Consider the following 16824-nt stretch of genomic DNA (forward strand, 5'->3'; position numbering starts at 1 on the left):
TCCATTATAGTTGATTGTTTCAATAATAACTTGATTAGTGAGAATAAGAGGTAGAAGAAACAAAAAACAAGGCTTTGCTGTTAAATAAACTATTGCAATGTTTTTTTAAATCAGAGAAAAAACAGTTGCTTATTCTAAGAACTGACCTAGTGATTTCTGTGAGCTAGCAGAATAGCAGCAGAAGAAATCAGTCCAACTCATTTTGTGCTTTTGCGTGGAATTTACCGGAACGCCAGTTTGCAGCGCCACACTTCTCAAACACATAATCAGTATCCAAACAGCAACCCAGCCCAGTTTCTGGAGATATATTTATTTCTCACTATGATCATCACAAAAGAACTTCTTGGAAAGAAGATTGTTGACTTAGCAACATTAAACAGCATTTCTTATTAATGAAGCTATTTTATTACTAAAAAGGAGTGAAATAAATATACAACATGCAGAGAAAACAAATTTATTACTGTAATTTAGGGACAGATGTAGGAGGGAAGAATATACCTTCAAAATTTATCTTAAATCATGATGAAGTCAAGGGAAAAGTGCTTCAAGCCCAAGTCCCCTGAGCATGTGATTATAGAATTTGATCTATCAATATACAAGTACTAGCTTCTACAAGCTCATAAACATTTAATTTTAATAATATAGGGACTTTCCAAGAACTTCCATGGACTTTTTACTTCATTGCAAAACAACAAGTGTTCAGGTATTTTTCCAGTTCTTCAAGATAAGATTTCTAAAGTGCTCTGTTGGCAATATATTAGTTTCCTGAAAAATGAATCCAACCTTTTCACCAGCTGTTTTTTCCATTCTATTTCAGTTTTCCAAGAAGACCATTAGCAGACTGAGGAAACATTAGGTATAACTTTAAGCAGGGAACCAGAAATCAGCATTGCATGTGGATTCTAACAAAGAAGTTGCAACACTGATAAGCTGTATTTTGGCTCTAGTGACAGCCTTAGGGCATCCACGTGTGTACATGTAATAAATCACCCCATTGAAAAGATAATTACTGAGGGGGAAAAAAGATTTCTTGATAGTAATTACACTAAACTGCTTGAATTAACATACCCACAGATGGTTCTTTGTGGTCCTACTTACACATTAGAGAGAAGAATGCTTGATTACATTAGTTCACTCACTTGAAAGGAAAAAAAAATAATGATCTGGTAATTATTCACACTAATACTCCTTAGTTGATGAAGCCTATGTAGATTTTTGACTGCAAAACCAAAGTAGAACAAAAGGGTAATTAGGCTTTTAGGCCTGAGTTTTCAAAGGCAGTGAAAGTTGGACAACATCTAGGTGAAAAAACCAGCCTCTTTTAGCTGCAGGCAGGGATTCAGAAACATATTCCCATTACTATTTGGTCTGGCAGCCCTGGCCCTTTCTGAGCATGGACACAGCATGTGTACCCTTTCAGCAAAGAATAATTTAATTAAAACTTACACTTGCATATGGACATGCTGTTCCACTCCCTTCCAATTTAATTGTAAGGATTCTTAAAGGAATATGAATACTCCCACGCCAGCAGCTCACACAGTTTTCTTCTGCCGTCTGTGGCTGTCTGTGTTAGTGATATGCACAGCTCTTTCTTCATTAGCCCTGGCTTCTTCTCTTACAGAAAAGCATGTCTGCTTCAGATAAACAAACAGGACATTTCTGGCTGACCCATTGAGAAGCTCATGCTAATGACCATTTCAGGGCTGCAATGCACCCTGGCAGCAGCTTTCACATATGAAGCTAGCTTTCCTGAAGAACATTCAAACAGAGGTCAAAATCCTGACCCTCTGAAAGAAAATGGTAATCTTGTTACTTACTTCAATAGGACTAAATACCATCATGGCTTTGTTTCATGGGGATTCCTTCTCCCTTTTGTGTCTCCTTATTGGAATGTGCTAGTGAGCAAATTACACACGAGCTATTTAAACCTCAGTAAAGCAATAAGGGGAACCTTCAACAGCCACTACCAAATTCCTCTCCAGAAAGTTAGGAGATTGTCCCCATCCTAAATTCATCAACAGTCTGGTAAAATAATCCTACTATCATTTTATGATTAAACAATACATTATAGATTTTCATGTATCAACTACAAATTAGAGTTCACAGCTCACTCTCTTCTGGGATAGTGACAGCAGTATAAAAACAAACTGTTTAAAACCTCATATTTCTTGCAATTTTAGTCATGTAGTACAAAAATGTGTCAGGGGAAGAACTATCGAAACCCAGTGCAAAACCCAATGATCAGCCTACCAGGTACAGTTCTATTTCTGTACACTACCGTGGTGGTACTCAGTTCTCTCTTATGCTCCTACCCACAGACCTATGTTCTCTCTCTATCAGCCTGTCATTGCTCAGTGAAACAACTTCCTGGCCTATTTCTGGCAGCCCTCACAAGCAGCAGACCATTTCTAACTGTCCATAACCCCTGAAAATGGATCTTAGGTTCCATGAAATAAGGTTTGCCAACACCTAGGTTCAACCTCTTGAACCAAGCTGAATGCCCTACTCACCTTGAAATGCCTGCTGGGTAGCTGCTGTCTGAAACCACTGTGTGCTCTGTGGGGTATACACATGAGTACTGAATCTCTCCTGGATCATGCTCAGAGGGTTGCATGAGGGCACTAATCCATTATGGCATCTTCTAGACACTTTCTAGGGTCAAAGTTAGAAAACCTCTCTTTTGCAGACTCTGATAAACCTCATGACTGATATGTGGAACAAGAATATCTCTTTCAAAATAGCTGGGACTGTCTTGCAGAAATGCATCGCCTGCATGTTTAATTTGAGGTATAAAAAGGCTGCCCATTTACATCTGACACTCAGTTCCTTCACCTTTTCACTTGGCAGTCCTCATTAGCAAATTGCCATGAACATCTCCCCATCCCTTTTACTTACTAAGAGGACTTTACAGTCTTCCACCGCAGAGCAGGGAACAAGCTCTTGAGATGCAATTGGCAGCTCTCCTCCATTTACTTTTTTAGTGTTTTGACTCATCCAGTCCTCCAAATGTCCCTACCCTGCAAGCTGGTAAACCACTAGGTAGAGACCTGAGGAACACACAGGCTCAGATAGCTGCAGATAGCAGCTCACATCTCCCTCAGCAGTGAAACAGTATGATGTTTGTGTTTAGTGCTCTACAAACTTCATTATTTTGGTGGGCAAATAATTCATTTATGCAACTGGCTATTGTACATTCCCTCATTAACAGGCAAAGTGAAAATTTTCAGTTAAATAAGATTAAATTTATGTCCAAAATGCTTACAAATATCCTTTAACATCAACTGTTCTTTCATTTTATCCAGCTCTTCACCAGCACTACTATTTGTTTGGACCTCTTTACCGCTTGCAGTATCAACACTGATCAAGAGTGCTGGCCACAGCAGTATCAGCCTCACTTGAACTAATTTTTCTCTTTCTTCCCAAATCTCTCTCCAGAACACTGCTGCAAGATTGCTTACATTGTCTCAGAGCTCCTTGTTCTTGTGCTGTGCCAAACCAGTCAGACAAGCAGCTAAGCTTTTTCCTACATCCTCACCTGGCACCTCTGTGCAGTGCTCCAAGATACACAGACAGAATGAGCATTTGTCTGTGCTCATCTCTTCAGCTGATCAGACAGAGATGCTACAGACCAGCAGAATCCAAATGTCCCAAGCTTTGCTTTGTAGCTGCATGATCATGCGGACCCCACAACCCTGTATGTTTTGGAAACTTCTGTATTTGCCAGCAGGCAATAATAATCTCAGAGTAACACAACTAGCCTGTGTCTAACTCCACACATCCTCACCTGCACTATGCACATTCTGGAACCAGGGGGGTCACTTTACATGGCAGCCAAGTACTCATTCTTTTCATCTCCACTTGCCAGGGATGTTATCTGGCTATTGTCAGTACTGTTGTGCCTATTCTCTTAAGTCCAAAAGAATTGTTCTCTGATTACTCTATACTTTGTAGTAACAAAAATTGTTCTGTATTGCTAGTTTCACCTGACTTAACTGAATATGTCCACAGATTCACTCTTTAGCAAAAAAACCTGACAAAACAATGTATTTCTACAGTAAAAGAATCCTTATGAAGTCATCTTTATATATCACCAAAGAAAATGAGGGTATACATAAAAGTTTCAGAAGTTATTTTCCCTGGAGGAAAAAACTCACTCTTACAGAGTTGTCAATATTTAGAAAGCATCAAAAGTATACTCAACATTTTTTCCCAAATATAAATCAATGGACCCGAATAATTGATCTAAATCATCAATATCAAAGAAGCTGTCACAGAAAGTCAGTACTAAAACTAAACACAACCAATTTGGGCGCTATCATACCTTGACAAAATGTAGCATTGATCCTCTTGTAGCCTTGTGGGCATTCCATCATAGGACCGTATCCATGGTAAGCTGAAAAAAAAAAATACATCAGTTAAATACTGATCACTCATATGTTTGCAGAGCCTGGCAGCTAAATTATTATATAAGTATGTTTAAAAAATTGTAAGGTTTTGTGAAAAAATGGTTAAGCAAAAAAGACAAGTTAAATTAAAGATTGTACAGGCAACCTTAATTTAATCTTTGTCAACATGTGTGCCACTTAAGTCTTCAGTTATCCAGTCAAATTTGTGTTAGAAAACCAATCTTTGAAATCTTTGAAATCAGGATACCTTTCATCCTACTTGTTCTGAAATATTCAAATAATAATAATTACTTTTGCAAACCAGCTACAAATATCATGTTTGGAAAAAGTAAAGCTGAAGATTCATTATGGAAACATCTAGGATTTAGCTAACAGAGCTGTTGCATTTTAGAATACTAAACTTCATTTACTGGCTGATCAGTGCAAACAGTCACAGACATAATAACACTGCAAAATAAATACTGAATTCAGTTTTGCCAAACTAGAAAGTTTTCAGTTAACCAGCTTTTTATTTCTATTGATTGTTTCTTTCCTTCACTTAAGGTTGCTTTTCAGACTACAGAAAACCATTTACTGATTCTTGAACATCATAAATGCAAGCAGTAACTTTGTATAGTTATGCACTAAAAGCTAACTTCTTGGCAAAGCCCAGCACTTTATTAAGCATACAGAACTAAACTTTTGGCACTATGATCACATAAATGCTTTTAATAAGAGTCAAGAGAGGTTTTCATAATTTCAATGTTACAACAGAGATACCTTACATTTTGTCAAATCTTTTGTTCATTTCAAAAGTGTTCCAAATATTCAACAGACAAAACCCACCAAAACTCACCAGATTAATTTGTTTCCATCTTTACTGTGTACAAGCTATCAAATAAGACAGAACAACCAAGTAACATAATGCCATTGATTGGCTTCCCTTCACATAATACCTGAATTGCACATTTATCCCTGCAGCTTACTTTAAAGCTGGCACTTGGTTGACTGTAATGATGGGAAAAAAAAAAAAAAAGGATAACTGCTTTAGCTAGTTTTAAAGCGTTGCCTATTATTTGGAAAAAATTAAGTGACGATCTTGAGTAGGAGGTTTTGGACTGAGATAGTTTTATTTCAAATATCAGTGAATTATTTAAAATAACTGCTTAAATAAAACACTGAGATTCTCCTTAGATGTTGCATAAAGTGTAAAATGGTTAAACACGCATAGTAAAAATACAGCAATGTTACTAGACTTCTGGACACATACTTTTCCATCTTTACACTGACTACAATCATGCTAACACCAACTAAAACTTGAAAATTTTTCTCTCTACTCAAGTGGCAGCTACACATTTAGTTTCTAAGGCAGATTTTTCAGTCTTTTCCTAATGTTAATATTAAAACTAGTTGAAATTTAAGGAGACTTCCAAAAGCACTATGCATTAGTCTACTTCTGGTCCCCAAAAGTGTCAATGAGACTCCTAGTACTCATGATAGCAGATTCAAACTCATAATTGCACTCATTATGTCCTAACTGATTTGTGCTTGCCATAACAGACCTGATTTAATCCACACTAGAACCAGGAGAGTCTCTGTAACTTTCTGTGGGCAGGAATGGTACCCTGCAGTGCAGCCTGCTGAATGAAAACAGCTTCCACTTATAGATGGAGACCAGCCCATAACCGATGCCAGGTCTTTTCCAGTGCTGCAGCACATTTTCCCTCCCAGGGTGACTCAGCTACTCTAGGAAGTGCAGTGCTGGACTGAGGTCAGAGATTTTAACCTCTCCCTCCTTCCTCATCCTCCTACTCCCACAATAAACAGGAAACTGGCAGCTTACTAGCAGCTGTTTTCTTCCCTTCAACAAAGAGCAGAAATATAAGCAAGTCACAGTAGAGAAGCAGCTTGTTCAGTGATGGCTGGAGATCCATGTGGGAGCTGAATGGAGTGCAACATTACTTACCCTTTACTCACCTAACAACATGTTTGTAATGACTAAGTTAGCAAGAAGCCTGACCAATCCCAACACTCCCCACATAACACAGAAAGATGCTTCTTCTTAAAAGCGGTCTTCTGTTAGAAGCCCTTAAAAATGGAGATGTGTTCCAAAACTACTTTTGGTTTTCAGTAATACTGAACAGCCCATAAACTTACAGACATGGCAGCTATCTAAGGCCAAGGCACTTACATTTGCAACAAGTCAGGAGCTCTGACTGAGCAGCGGCTGTTACCCAAAATACTCAAGTCCTTACAAAGATGACAGAGCCCCCTGTAAGACCATGGGAACAAGACATATGCAAACTTACGCATGTCCTTAAGTAGTTGATTGAAGAGAGAAGTACCTGCTAGTGACACTGGAGTATATGCTTAAATATTTTGCTCAAGTGGGTTAGGCAGAAGATCACAACCTGATTACACATTATTATAAAAACGTGTCCACTTTTAATGAAGTCTATGAGGCATAAAACCATAAAAGTAAAAGGAAGCCTGTTTGCTTCCAAAATATCTACAATAAAAAGGGTAATACCAATTTAATGAAATATCAGAACAGGTCGGAATTATATGGGAAGAATGTGGGACTAACTTAACCTGGTGAGACACATCTATAGATATCACTTAACTGACAACTTACTATTTATTTACTTGACTCTCAAGTTTTCCCATCCAATATCATATAAATTTATGTACATAATACATGCATATTATTTTTACCACAGAAACATTCTCAGTGTTGTAAAAATAAAAACACTTGATGAATATAAATCCTTCAGCATCCACTCTAGACTTCCACTAAATCTTCTAACAAATTTACATTTATCTTTGGAAATTGTTTACTCTACAGAACCGTAACACTTTGATACTGTCATGAGGTTCAGTTTGACACCTGTGCCCAAATAATACTTGGAAGAGATCCAGATCCAGAAGAGATTTTCAGTTTTCAGGTTTTGTGCCACAGCTCAAACAGAACACCTATAACATTTTAAGATGCTGTAAGATCAATTAAACACCTGCAACACACTAAATGTATCACCTTCAATTCTTAAAAATCTAAAAATTCACCATTTGCATCTATGTAGCACTGCCTTAAGACGTGGCATGATTAAACAGCATCATGCTTAGAATCATTCCTAAATCAAATGTTGTCTAGAGAAAATACATACAACTGTTACTAAACTTTGACAGACTCAATGAATATTCTTGAATCGTACATGTACCAAATCACACTCTTGATATAATGACACTGTATTTTAATTTGGAAAAAATAGATAGTGCACCCTTCTCCTTCTCCCTTCTTAAAACAGTAACCTACAGTGAGAACTTCCACCTAGAAAGATGAGAAATGTGTCCTATTACGTCTAGGAGTCACAAATCCTTACTTTCCAGGAATGCTTTAATTAGAAGAAGAGGATTATTCCAAGTGGCACCATTCTCTGTCTCCTCCTGAAATCATACAGTTACATTCAAAAAAACAATTCCAAATTGAGCCAGAAAGCAGGAGTGAGCATGACTCATACTGTGAGTAATTAAGGGCTCTGGGAAAGAGACTGGGTTCCCAGACCTGTTCCAAGAATTGTTTCTACATTTTATGGGTTAGGGCATCTCCTCATAGGTATAAAATGTAGATTAGAAATTATTATGGCAGATAAAGGAACTCTGAAGTGTCCCATCTGGAGCAAGCATGCTAGTCATTAAGCTTTTTTATAACAAAAGGACATTGCTCATCTCATTAGCATTTAAAGAAATTATTCAGTGCTTTGAAAAAAGAGTGGTGGACTTCCCTTTAGGAGAGGTTTTAGGCTGAGTTCAAGCACTTCTCTGCACCCACTTAGGAAGCACCTGTGGATCAGAAGTTCATCACAGTTTCCCTGTTTGCTTGCTTTTAACACTGTGCTGAGCACTGTGCCATTAAGCAGCTGCCTGATCCACGCATCTACTGTGGATTCCAGGCTGAGACAATGAATATTTTACCTGAACTGTGAAGAATTAGCAAGTGTGCTTCCTTTCAAATCAGGCACCAAAAATTTGTATTAGTAGCTCCAATCAATTTTTGGTTGAAACACATTTCAGCTCTTTTCTGATTTTTCTCGTATCACACCTACATCCAAAAATAAGCAACAATTCACTTGTCACTATGATTCTCATGAACTAGATTTCAGTTGTAGCTCAATTTCATCGCCTGAACCCTTCTCAAAATCTGTCAGGCTGGTGCTGTGACCACTTCCCTGGGGAGCTGTTGCAGTGCCCAACCACCCTCTGGTGAAGAACCTTTCCCTAATATCCAACCTAAGCCTCCTCTAACACAACTTCAGGCCATTCCCTTGGGTCCTGTCACTGTCACCCCCGAGCAGAGATCAGTGCCTGCCCCTCCTGTTCCCCTCACAAGGAAGCTGTAACTGCAGTGAGGTCTGCCCTCAGTCTCCCCCAGGCTGAACAGACCCAGTGACCACAGCTTTTCATCATACAGCTTCCCCTCAAGGCCCTTCACCATCCTCATGGTTCTCCTCTGGACACTCTCTAACAGTTCAATTTCTTTCTTATATTGTGTCACCCAACACTGCCCCCAGCACTTGAGGTGAGGCTGCCCCAGCTCAGAGCAGAGCAGCACAATCCTCTCCCTTGCCCTGCTGGTGATGCTGTGCCTGATGCCCCCAGGACAGTGCTGGCCCTCCTGGCTGCCAGGGCACTGCTGGCTCAGGTTCAACTTTCTGACTGGCACTGCTCTCCAGCCTCTCACTCTGCAGTCTGTACATACATCTGGGGCTGCCCGGGGCCAGGTGCAGAATCTGGCACTTGTCCTTTGTTCAGTTTTATACTGTTGGCACATATGCTCCTTTTAGAAACTGTATTTACATGCTACAGGAATAAAATAGATACCTAAGACTTCTTAACTATGACCTTCAAACACCCAAGGAGGCTCTCTTTCTAAAGCATGTCAGAAGATAGACATATTCAAACACACAGAATGTTTCAGGAACTAGCAAATCAGACTGAGTTATCATAAATTTATATCAGTCTCCTATGGAAGGAGGAGTCAGAGAAATAGGAGTAATAGCATATTTTCTGCTGAAATTGTATTTACATCCACATTACGACTTTCAGAGAAGCACATGCTTCCAAAAAAATCAAACACTGAACATATTTCCAGTATTGCTATCTGAATAACAGGGTCCCTAGAAGAACTAGGTAAGAATGATTGCAGTTTAATGATCTATTTTTGGTCCAGTAAATGCAAGTCCACTCCATCTGCAAAACAGAGATCACATTATCTTTTCCCATCTTTCATTTAATGCTGAAAATATGACATGACACAGAAGTATTATTATTCCTGTGCAACAATAATAGAATTCACAAAAAGTTCAAGATATTATCCTCACCAATCATGCAAATAATACTAAATTCTTTTCTCATTATAATATGATGTCAAATCCTAATAAAATGCTGAAGAAAGTCTTTGTCATTGTCTAATTATTGGGTAAGATATTTCAAAAGCAGAGGAAAAAAAAAGCAACCAGCAATTTAGAGCCTGGAAGACCTTGGCTCCAAACATGGAATTTCATCTGCAGTCCCAAGAGGTCACCGCATTCTCTCCAAGCAGAAACTGGCGCCTCCCTAATTCAAGATTTCTCTGCAAACTTAAAAAAAAAAAAAAAGAAGTCCAGCTGGAAAATCAATGTGATTACTCTTCCTGCACTGAGTAAATGCAACAGTCCATCACTAACTCAAAGGAGGAAGAAGCAGGGGAAAAACCCTATGACGTCAACTTTGCTGGCTGCACCAAGTGCCTGCATATTGTAACTCTGTTGGCATGCAAGGGAATTCCAGTTTCTACAACCTGTCCCTAATCAAATCATAGCACATTTTTTCTACTAGGTTCCTTCGGTATTTTTCCCTTCTAAAAAAAAGGAAAATACTACTTGAGCGGAAAAAGCCACAAGAATAACAATAAAATAGCACTTACATGGCTTCTTGGGACATTTCTGGCATTTGTTAAAACCCCAGGAAGTACCCACGGTTCCACAGCAGTCTTCTTGCTTGGAAAGGCCAGGAAGTGCTTTGCCACACTGAAATAGTCAGGTGAAGAATACTCTGGTTAGTGATACTGTACGACACTCACTTGCAGTACAATGTTCTTTTTCAGTCATTTTGGGTCAATCTCTTGCTGAGACACTGAAGATACAATGGAGTTCCTAACTGAACTAAAATGGTGCTCACACATTGCAGAGGCTCTCTACACAGGCATGAACACATTAAAAGACATTATTATCTTCCCCCATGTTGCCTTGAAAAGAAGAAGAAAACAGTATGTCATAGGAATGAATGAGTATATTTCTAAGGTAGTAATTCACCATTGGCAGCTATCGTTTTCATCATAAAAACATGCTTGTCCACTTTTTCAAAAGCTCTATGAATTATCTCAAATACCTTATTATTTCCGAGGTCAATTTCCATTTCCCCACCAATCAATAACATACTTATTACTCTTCATAATGATAAGACTATTAATATTTGGAAGCTTACAACATACTAGTTATGTTCTTGACTTTCGCAATTTTCTTCCATTTTGCATGGTAAAGAAAGCTTAAATGTATTTCAGCTGCAGACATTAAAAAGATCCCCCCAAACATCTAAACCTGCTAATTTGGTATACAATGGAACACATAAAGCCCAGGAGAAGTCCACAACAGCTGCACTTAGTAACACTTTCAAAGCAAATGTGATATAAATAGGCACTGCAGCAAACAATTCTAATGTGCTGAAGTGTGAATCCTCAGTATGGCGTGAATAGACTTTCCCTAATCTAACTCTGCTTTCTGACAGCCTGTAAGCTCTGACCCAAATGTTCATTGCCACACAGCTTTCAGCTCAAGATAGCTGGCTCATCCTATGCCACAGGGTGTGGCCTTGTGGTTGCTCTCACTTAGCTGGTAACACAGTCATTCTACAGTACACACACATGCTGAATGCACAGGCACTGACAGCTTCCTCCAGCTTTCCCAAAATTTTTCCAATGTGATCTTAATCATACTGTCATACATAAGCCAATGATATTTCTAAAGCAAAGTTACCCTGTGTAGCTTTACAGTGTGACTACTAACAGGATAGCAAGCTCTTCTAAAGGGTTCTGACTCATCAGAGGGTACCCTCTGCATGGGGAGGCCCAGCAAAGCATCATCCCAGCCATTTTCTCTCACAGATGCTCCCCAGACACATCCTGAAGTATCACAACAAATTAAAAGCAGCACCAGTTCACCATTTAAACATCAGACTGCAGCTCAGCATGTGCAGCACCTGAAGCTTAGATCTGTGTCAAGGGATATGTGAGAAGTTTGAAGTGTCCTCCATCTCAGTGACAGCCAGCCACACATGTCCAAGATTTTAGCACCAGGGCAACTTGGCATGGCTACTGTGTGCCTCTGCCCATTACCCACACACAGGTTAGCACCACCTGTGCTTTGAGCCTCAGCTTGGCATGGCACATGAACAGCCAAAAGAACAGAGTGGCCAAACAGGTTCAAACAGACTGCTCAGTTACTGTGCAACTTTAGGAGTACATCTTCACATTACTGTCTGGAGTGGGTCTGATGACAAATTTTCCTATATTGCAAGGGAGGGAAATAGTTCTTGCCGGGATGGTATTAGGCTGTGTTAAAACAGTGGAGTATCTCAGCAAGTCCCACTTTTCAGATGTAGGCCCAGGTTTACCCCAGGTGAATGCATATCTTTCAGCTGTCTTGCACTCCTCTGGCTTAGGCACTGGTAGGGTTGATACAAGGCAGACCACTGACCATCTGACCATCAGTCAGAGTCCACTGAGTTTCCTTCCATAAGCAAGTCCCAGCCTGGTACTTCAGAAATACCATCAAGATGCATAAATGGGGAATTCTGTATAATTTCCTCTGCCACAGCAGCTCTGCTGTTTTCAAAACTGAAATAAACTCTTCCAACTGCCCTTGCTAGAGCATACACAGATTGTCCTGCACATCCCAGAAGCTCAACTGGAGAGTACTCATAATGCCTCCTCTATGTGGTTACCCTAAAACCTTACAGAGTTCAAGCTACATCTTTACACAATGCTGGTTTCTCAACCTGCATCCCAGGCAGGCATGCTCCAGGAAGAACCATTTTACTTTATAACCACAGCTACCTTTGCTTTATAGTTACAGATGTTCCACCCCTTTTCTAGAGCTTCTTCAAAGACAGAGAAGCCACTTGGTAAAGTCATACACTGTGGCTGTTATCAAGAGTCAGCCAAAGCATTTTGCACCCAGCTTTTCTCCCCACACTGTACCTCGGTTTTACAAGTCTGCAAAAAGAAATGGGAGGAATCAAGGCTGGGGTTGGATCTCCCCTTATGATCTCAGAAATGGAGCATCTGGGCAGTGAGGCACATTACCTAACACCCAGTGTTTCTCTTCAAGGTCAAAACCTCAAGGACACATCCCAGGAGCTTGCATGTGTCAAGGCAAGATTCCAATAACACGACAGCCAACATGTCATCATGAACTGCCCCCCCCCACCTTTTTTCCCCTTTTCCCCAAAATAGAAAACGTGTCATCTAATTGTAACAAGCTAAAAGAGAAGAAGGGGGAAAAAAAAGGAGGGGAGAAGGAGGAAGATGGACTAAAGCCCACTTATAATTTAGGTGTGGTGCTACAGTATTTGCACTCCACTGAAAATCATGATCTTTGTGGTCATAACTTTTTCGAATTTCCATATAAAAATCATGAGCAAAAATAAGGATGCCAAAGTCTGAGTCATCTGGCAACTGTGATTTGCAGTTCTGTCAGTAAAAGCTGGCAATGATTAAAGCTGCTGCTCCCACTGCTTCTATGGTGAATTAAAGCTTGAAGAATCAATGATAATTTGGTTAACATCCAGATCATTGTAGAAACTGGGCAACAAGGAAAAGCAACTCCCACATGGGGCTCCTATTGCCTTAAGATCTGTGTAATTTTGGAGATATGCATCACAAAACATGAGTGCTCTGCAAAGTCCTAATCCAAGCAGAAACAGAGTTCTTCTGTGGCTAATAAACCCTGATTTCTCTGGTTCATCTAGTAGTGCTTCAGATACTCTAAACACTCATGGCACTGCACAAACTGTTCCTTAGCCCGATATGTTTTCTGAAGATGCTCGCTCCTTTCAGCAGCCTTAAGCATATTGGAACTGAAGCTCTATTTCTACAGGTCTCAAAAACTTTTATAGGTAATTCCTTTCCACTTTAAAAGTCTTAACACACTTCCTACTACCAAGATGAACTCATAAGCTCTTCAGACAGTCTTTTTCAGTCTCTGACTCACAAGTGACTGGAAAAGTCACTTGGAGGAATCCATAACTGTTTTTTAGTTTGTTTCACCATTCTACACAACTCCAACACACACTTATAGGCCTAAAATAAGCAGGAAAACTAAACACAGGCATGCTGGACTATGCATGAAGATAATGCCATTCTTTAAGCTTAAGTTTACACTATTCTATCCATCATATACACATATTTTAAACTAATCTAGTCTGTATTCCTGAGGGCTCCTGGAAAAGAGTACAGATTTTCATGAATGATATCTCTGTCATAAGCTTATGATTTGGAAATAAGTCTTACTGGTTCAGAAGGCAAAAAAGTCATGAAGGTTTGGTATAAAAGAGCTCAACTGTGCTGAAAGAGGCTCAGCAGTAGTAGCAGTATGATGAACACATGGTACTGCTATAAAACAAAGTTCTTCCTGGGTAAAGCACTCAGAGACACTGAAAGTATTGTTTCAAATCCACATATTTTTCCTCATGCGTGCCTAGGCTCCTGTGCCAATATTTTATATAACTGAAGGAAGTACTGAATATTCCCACTGGAAGACTGAAATTCTGGCTGACCCTGTGCTGGGGCACAAACGCCACCCCAAGCCACATCACTTTCTGTTACCCTGTCCAGACTCCAGCCTCTGCCCCATCTCCACAGTCCTAGAGCGCTAAGCTGTGTATTGCCACCAGTGCTGCACCATTTCCAATGGCAGGGAAAAGGAAGGATTATATCCTTGCAACTCATCTGCTAAGGCAGTGGAGGAAATTTATTCAGCTCCCTGTAAAGTGCACTGGGGAGCCCAGTCTGGCAATTACTCTCAGAGCAGCCGCAGAGGATTCTGGCCAAGGGACCACAAGGTTTCCTGGGACTCCCGCTCCTGTGCAGCCCATCTACAAATCCCTGTCACAAGCTGTTAGTTAAAACCACAATACAGACATAAATAAAGGAGTGTCACATGATTAGCTATGATTGAAACTGATAGGTGCTTTGCCTGAGCTAATAGCTAATGACTCTGGGATACAGCTCAAAAGACTGCATTTCACATACCACAATAGCAGAAGTGAATGGATACACTGTTTAACTTTCTACAAACTATTCAACAGGCACAGACCTTGGATTGTTGCTTCTTTTTTTTTCCTATAGGAACGACAAACAGAGTAAGAAACCTCAAACTCAATACACTGTATTACTGAAACAATTAACAGACATTCTTAATTAGCTTACTGACCAGCTGAATGACAGGTTGTTACAAATGAAGAGTGTTATCCCATGTAGCACTGGCTCACTAACAGGCATTGTCTCATAAGCAGAGGAGAGAAACTTAAATACTTCCAGACTTTCCAGAAGAACTGGTAAAGAATTTGTTTTGGCTTAAGCAGAACATTCTTCATAAGCAAGTAAAAATTATCCAGCTTTCTTCTATTTGAGTAATTAAAACAATGTTTGGTGTTTTTGGTATCTGATACATGTTTAATCTTCTGATATTTCAGAGTATTGATCTTGCAAAGAAACTACTGCAAATGAAACATTAATCCTGCAAATGAATCCACACCAATTTCTGACAGTCTATTTGTTTAAGAACTTCAGAAGCCAAACCATGAGCTTCAAGGAATTCCAGACAGTTATTTTATTTTATGAGATGGTATTTTTAAGACTATTCTAAAGAAAAGAGGTTTTAAAAGTGCTCTAAGAGAAAAAGTACCAGTACGAAGCACAAAACTATATCACTTCTCCGTCCTAAAGAAGATAAATACCAAAATTCATTTGATGCAGCTGTCAAAAAAAGAAAATACCTGAAATTTACCTCCCCAGGAAATGTTTTCTTAAATCTGAACTTCGACGGGGATGCTTATACAGTTGAATTAATAACTTCAACAGGCATATCACTGCTGTCATCACTTCCACACTACACTATGATTGTATTGCACACAGTAGCATCAGTATGTTGGGTTAGGCTTTAAGGGCTACCAACATATTTTGCTGTTCTGATTTCTAACTAAAAAAACTTTGATGTCTTTGTTTAATATTTCCCATCATGAAAAACTCATCAACTATCTAAGCCCAGTTTTTAAAAACTGAATGCATATTCTCAAAGTTAAGTACCCAGCCAGTGTATGCCCTTGTCGGAATGAAGGAAATGCTTAATGATTTGCAGTCAGAATCTTGACCATGATACAATGTTGATAATTTCTGACCTTTTCCAGCTGCCACCTATCATTTGGCTTTATTTTGTATTCTATTAAGTCTGACAGCAGACAGAAATGTGTTGCTCAAACCAAAACAAACTTTTCCTGTAAAAGATATTGCTGAAACAAAGTATTAAATAAACTGTCTCCATAGAAATTTATCCCACTTAAGATGCTGGTTAACTAATATCTGTTGATCAAACATACTAAGCAGCATTTGAAACACATTCGAATGCATATGTGAGGGTTTTGATTGCACTGAAAAATGGACAATCCTTATAATTTGCAAAAGTCTTTCCTAGTGTTCATCATTAATGTTACTTATTAAAACATTTCAATAATTAAAATAAATTAATTAAAACCATTAATTTATCAAAAATATGCTTCTTTTGTCTGCTATAGATGCTATATTGAGATTTTCTTTAAGATGATTTTTCAAAGTATCACTATAATCCACCAAACTTCACTTCATGATACCAAGACAACTCTAATTCAGGTGTCCTTTTGAACAGAGGTGTAACAATTATGGACCTTTTCTGCAACACCTTTTAAAGAACTTTGCAAGGGAAGCCTAAAACATCATGCAGCAAACCACTAAAAAGTGAGGAATGGAACATATACCCCCCAACATAGCAACCTGGAACGGACTTGAATTTGAAGTACCACAACAAGAAGGGGGGATCAGAAGACAGTATTTCTGAAATTCTTGTAGTGAGCATTTCAGAGAGCAGCCCAGCTCCTCTCAGCAGTTACGCGAGGAGGAATGAACAAGGATAGGCAGACATGACTTCATAGCCAGCTTCTCTTCTGGACATTTTGCCATGTGTTCCTTTCATCAAGGTAAGCAATTTCAGTATCTGTCTCTCTCTAGAATAACAATGGTTTTTAATTTTGTTTTTAAACTACAGATGCTGGGATCACTAGAAGTATCTTTCTGTAAACCTAATACCCAAAA

At 39.1% G+C, this 16824-nt stretch overlaps 1 protein-coding gene across 8 annotated transcripts in view; it reads right to left on the bottom strand.

Moving 5' to 3' along the window:
• The window catches only part of LTBP1 (latent transforming growth factor beta binding protein 1), a 187681-nt gene that overhangs the window by 80058 nt on the left and 90799 nt on the right, over positions 1-16824 (bottom strand). For all 8 annotated transcript variants that reach the window (XM_063151832.1, XM_063151828.1, XM_063151829.1 and 5 more), the window contains 2 exons: positions 10348-10450; positions 4322-4393 (listed from right to left, as the gene is read on the bottom strand). In XM_063151832.1, coding sequence (XP_063007902.1) covers positions 4322-4393; positions 10348-10450 — 175 coding nt within the window. The remainder of the gene's footprint in view (positions 1-4321; positions 4394-10347; positions 10451-16824) is intronic.

Source organism: Melospiza melodia, chromosome 3, assembly GCF_035770615.1.
Source record: "Melospiza melodia melodia isolate bMelMel2 chromosome 3, bMelMel2.pri, whole genome shotgun sequence".
Classification (NCBI taxonomy): Eukaryota; Metazoa; Chordata; class Aves; order Passeriformes; family Passerellidae; genus Melospiza; species Melospiza melodia.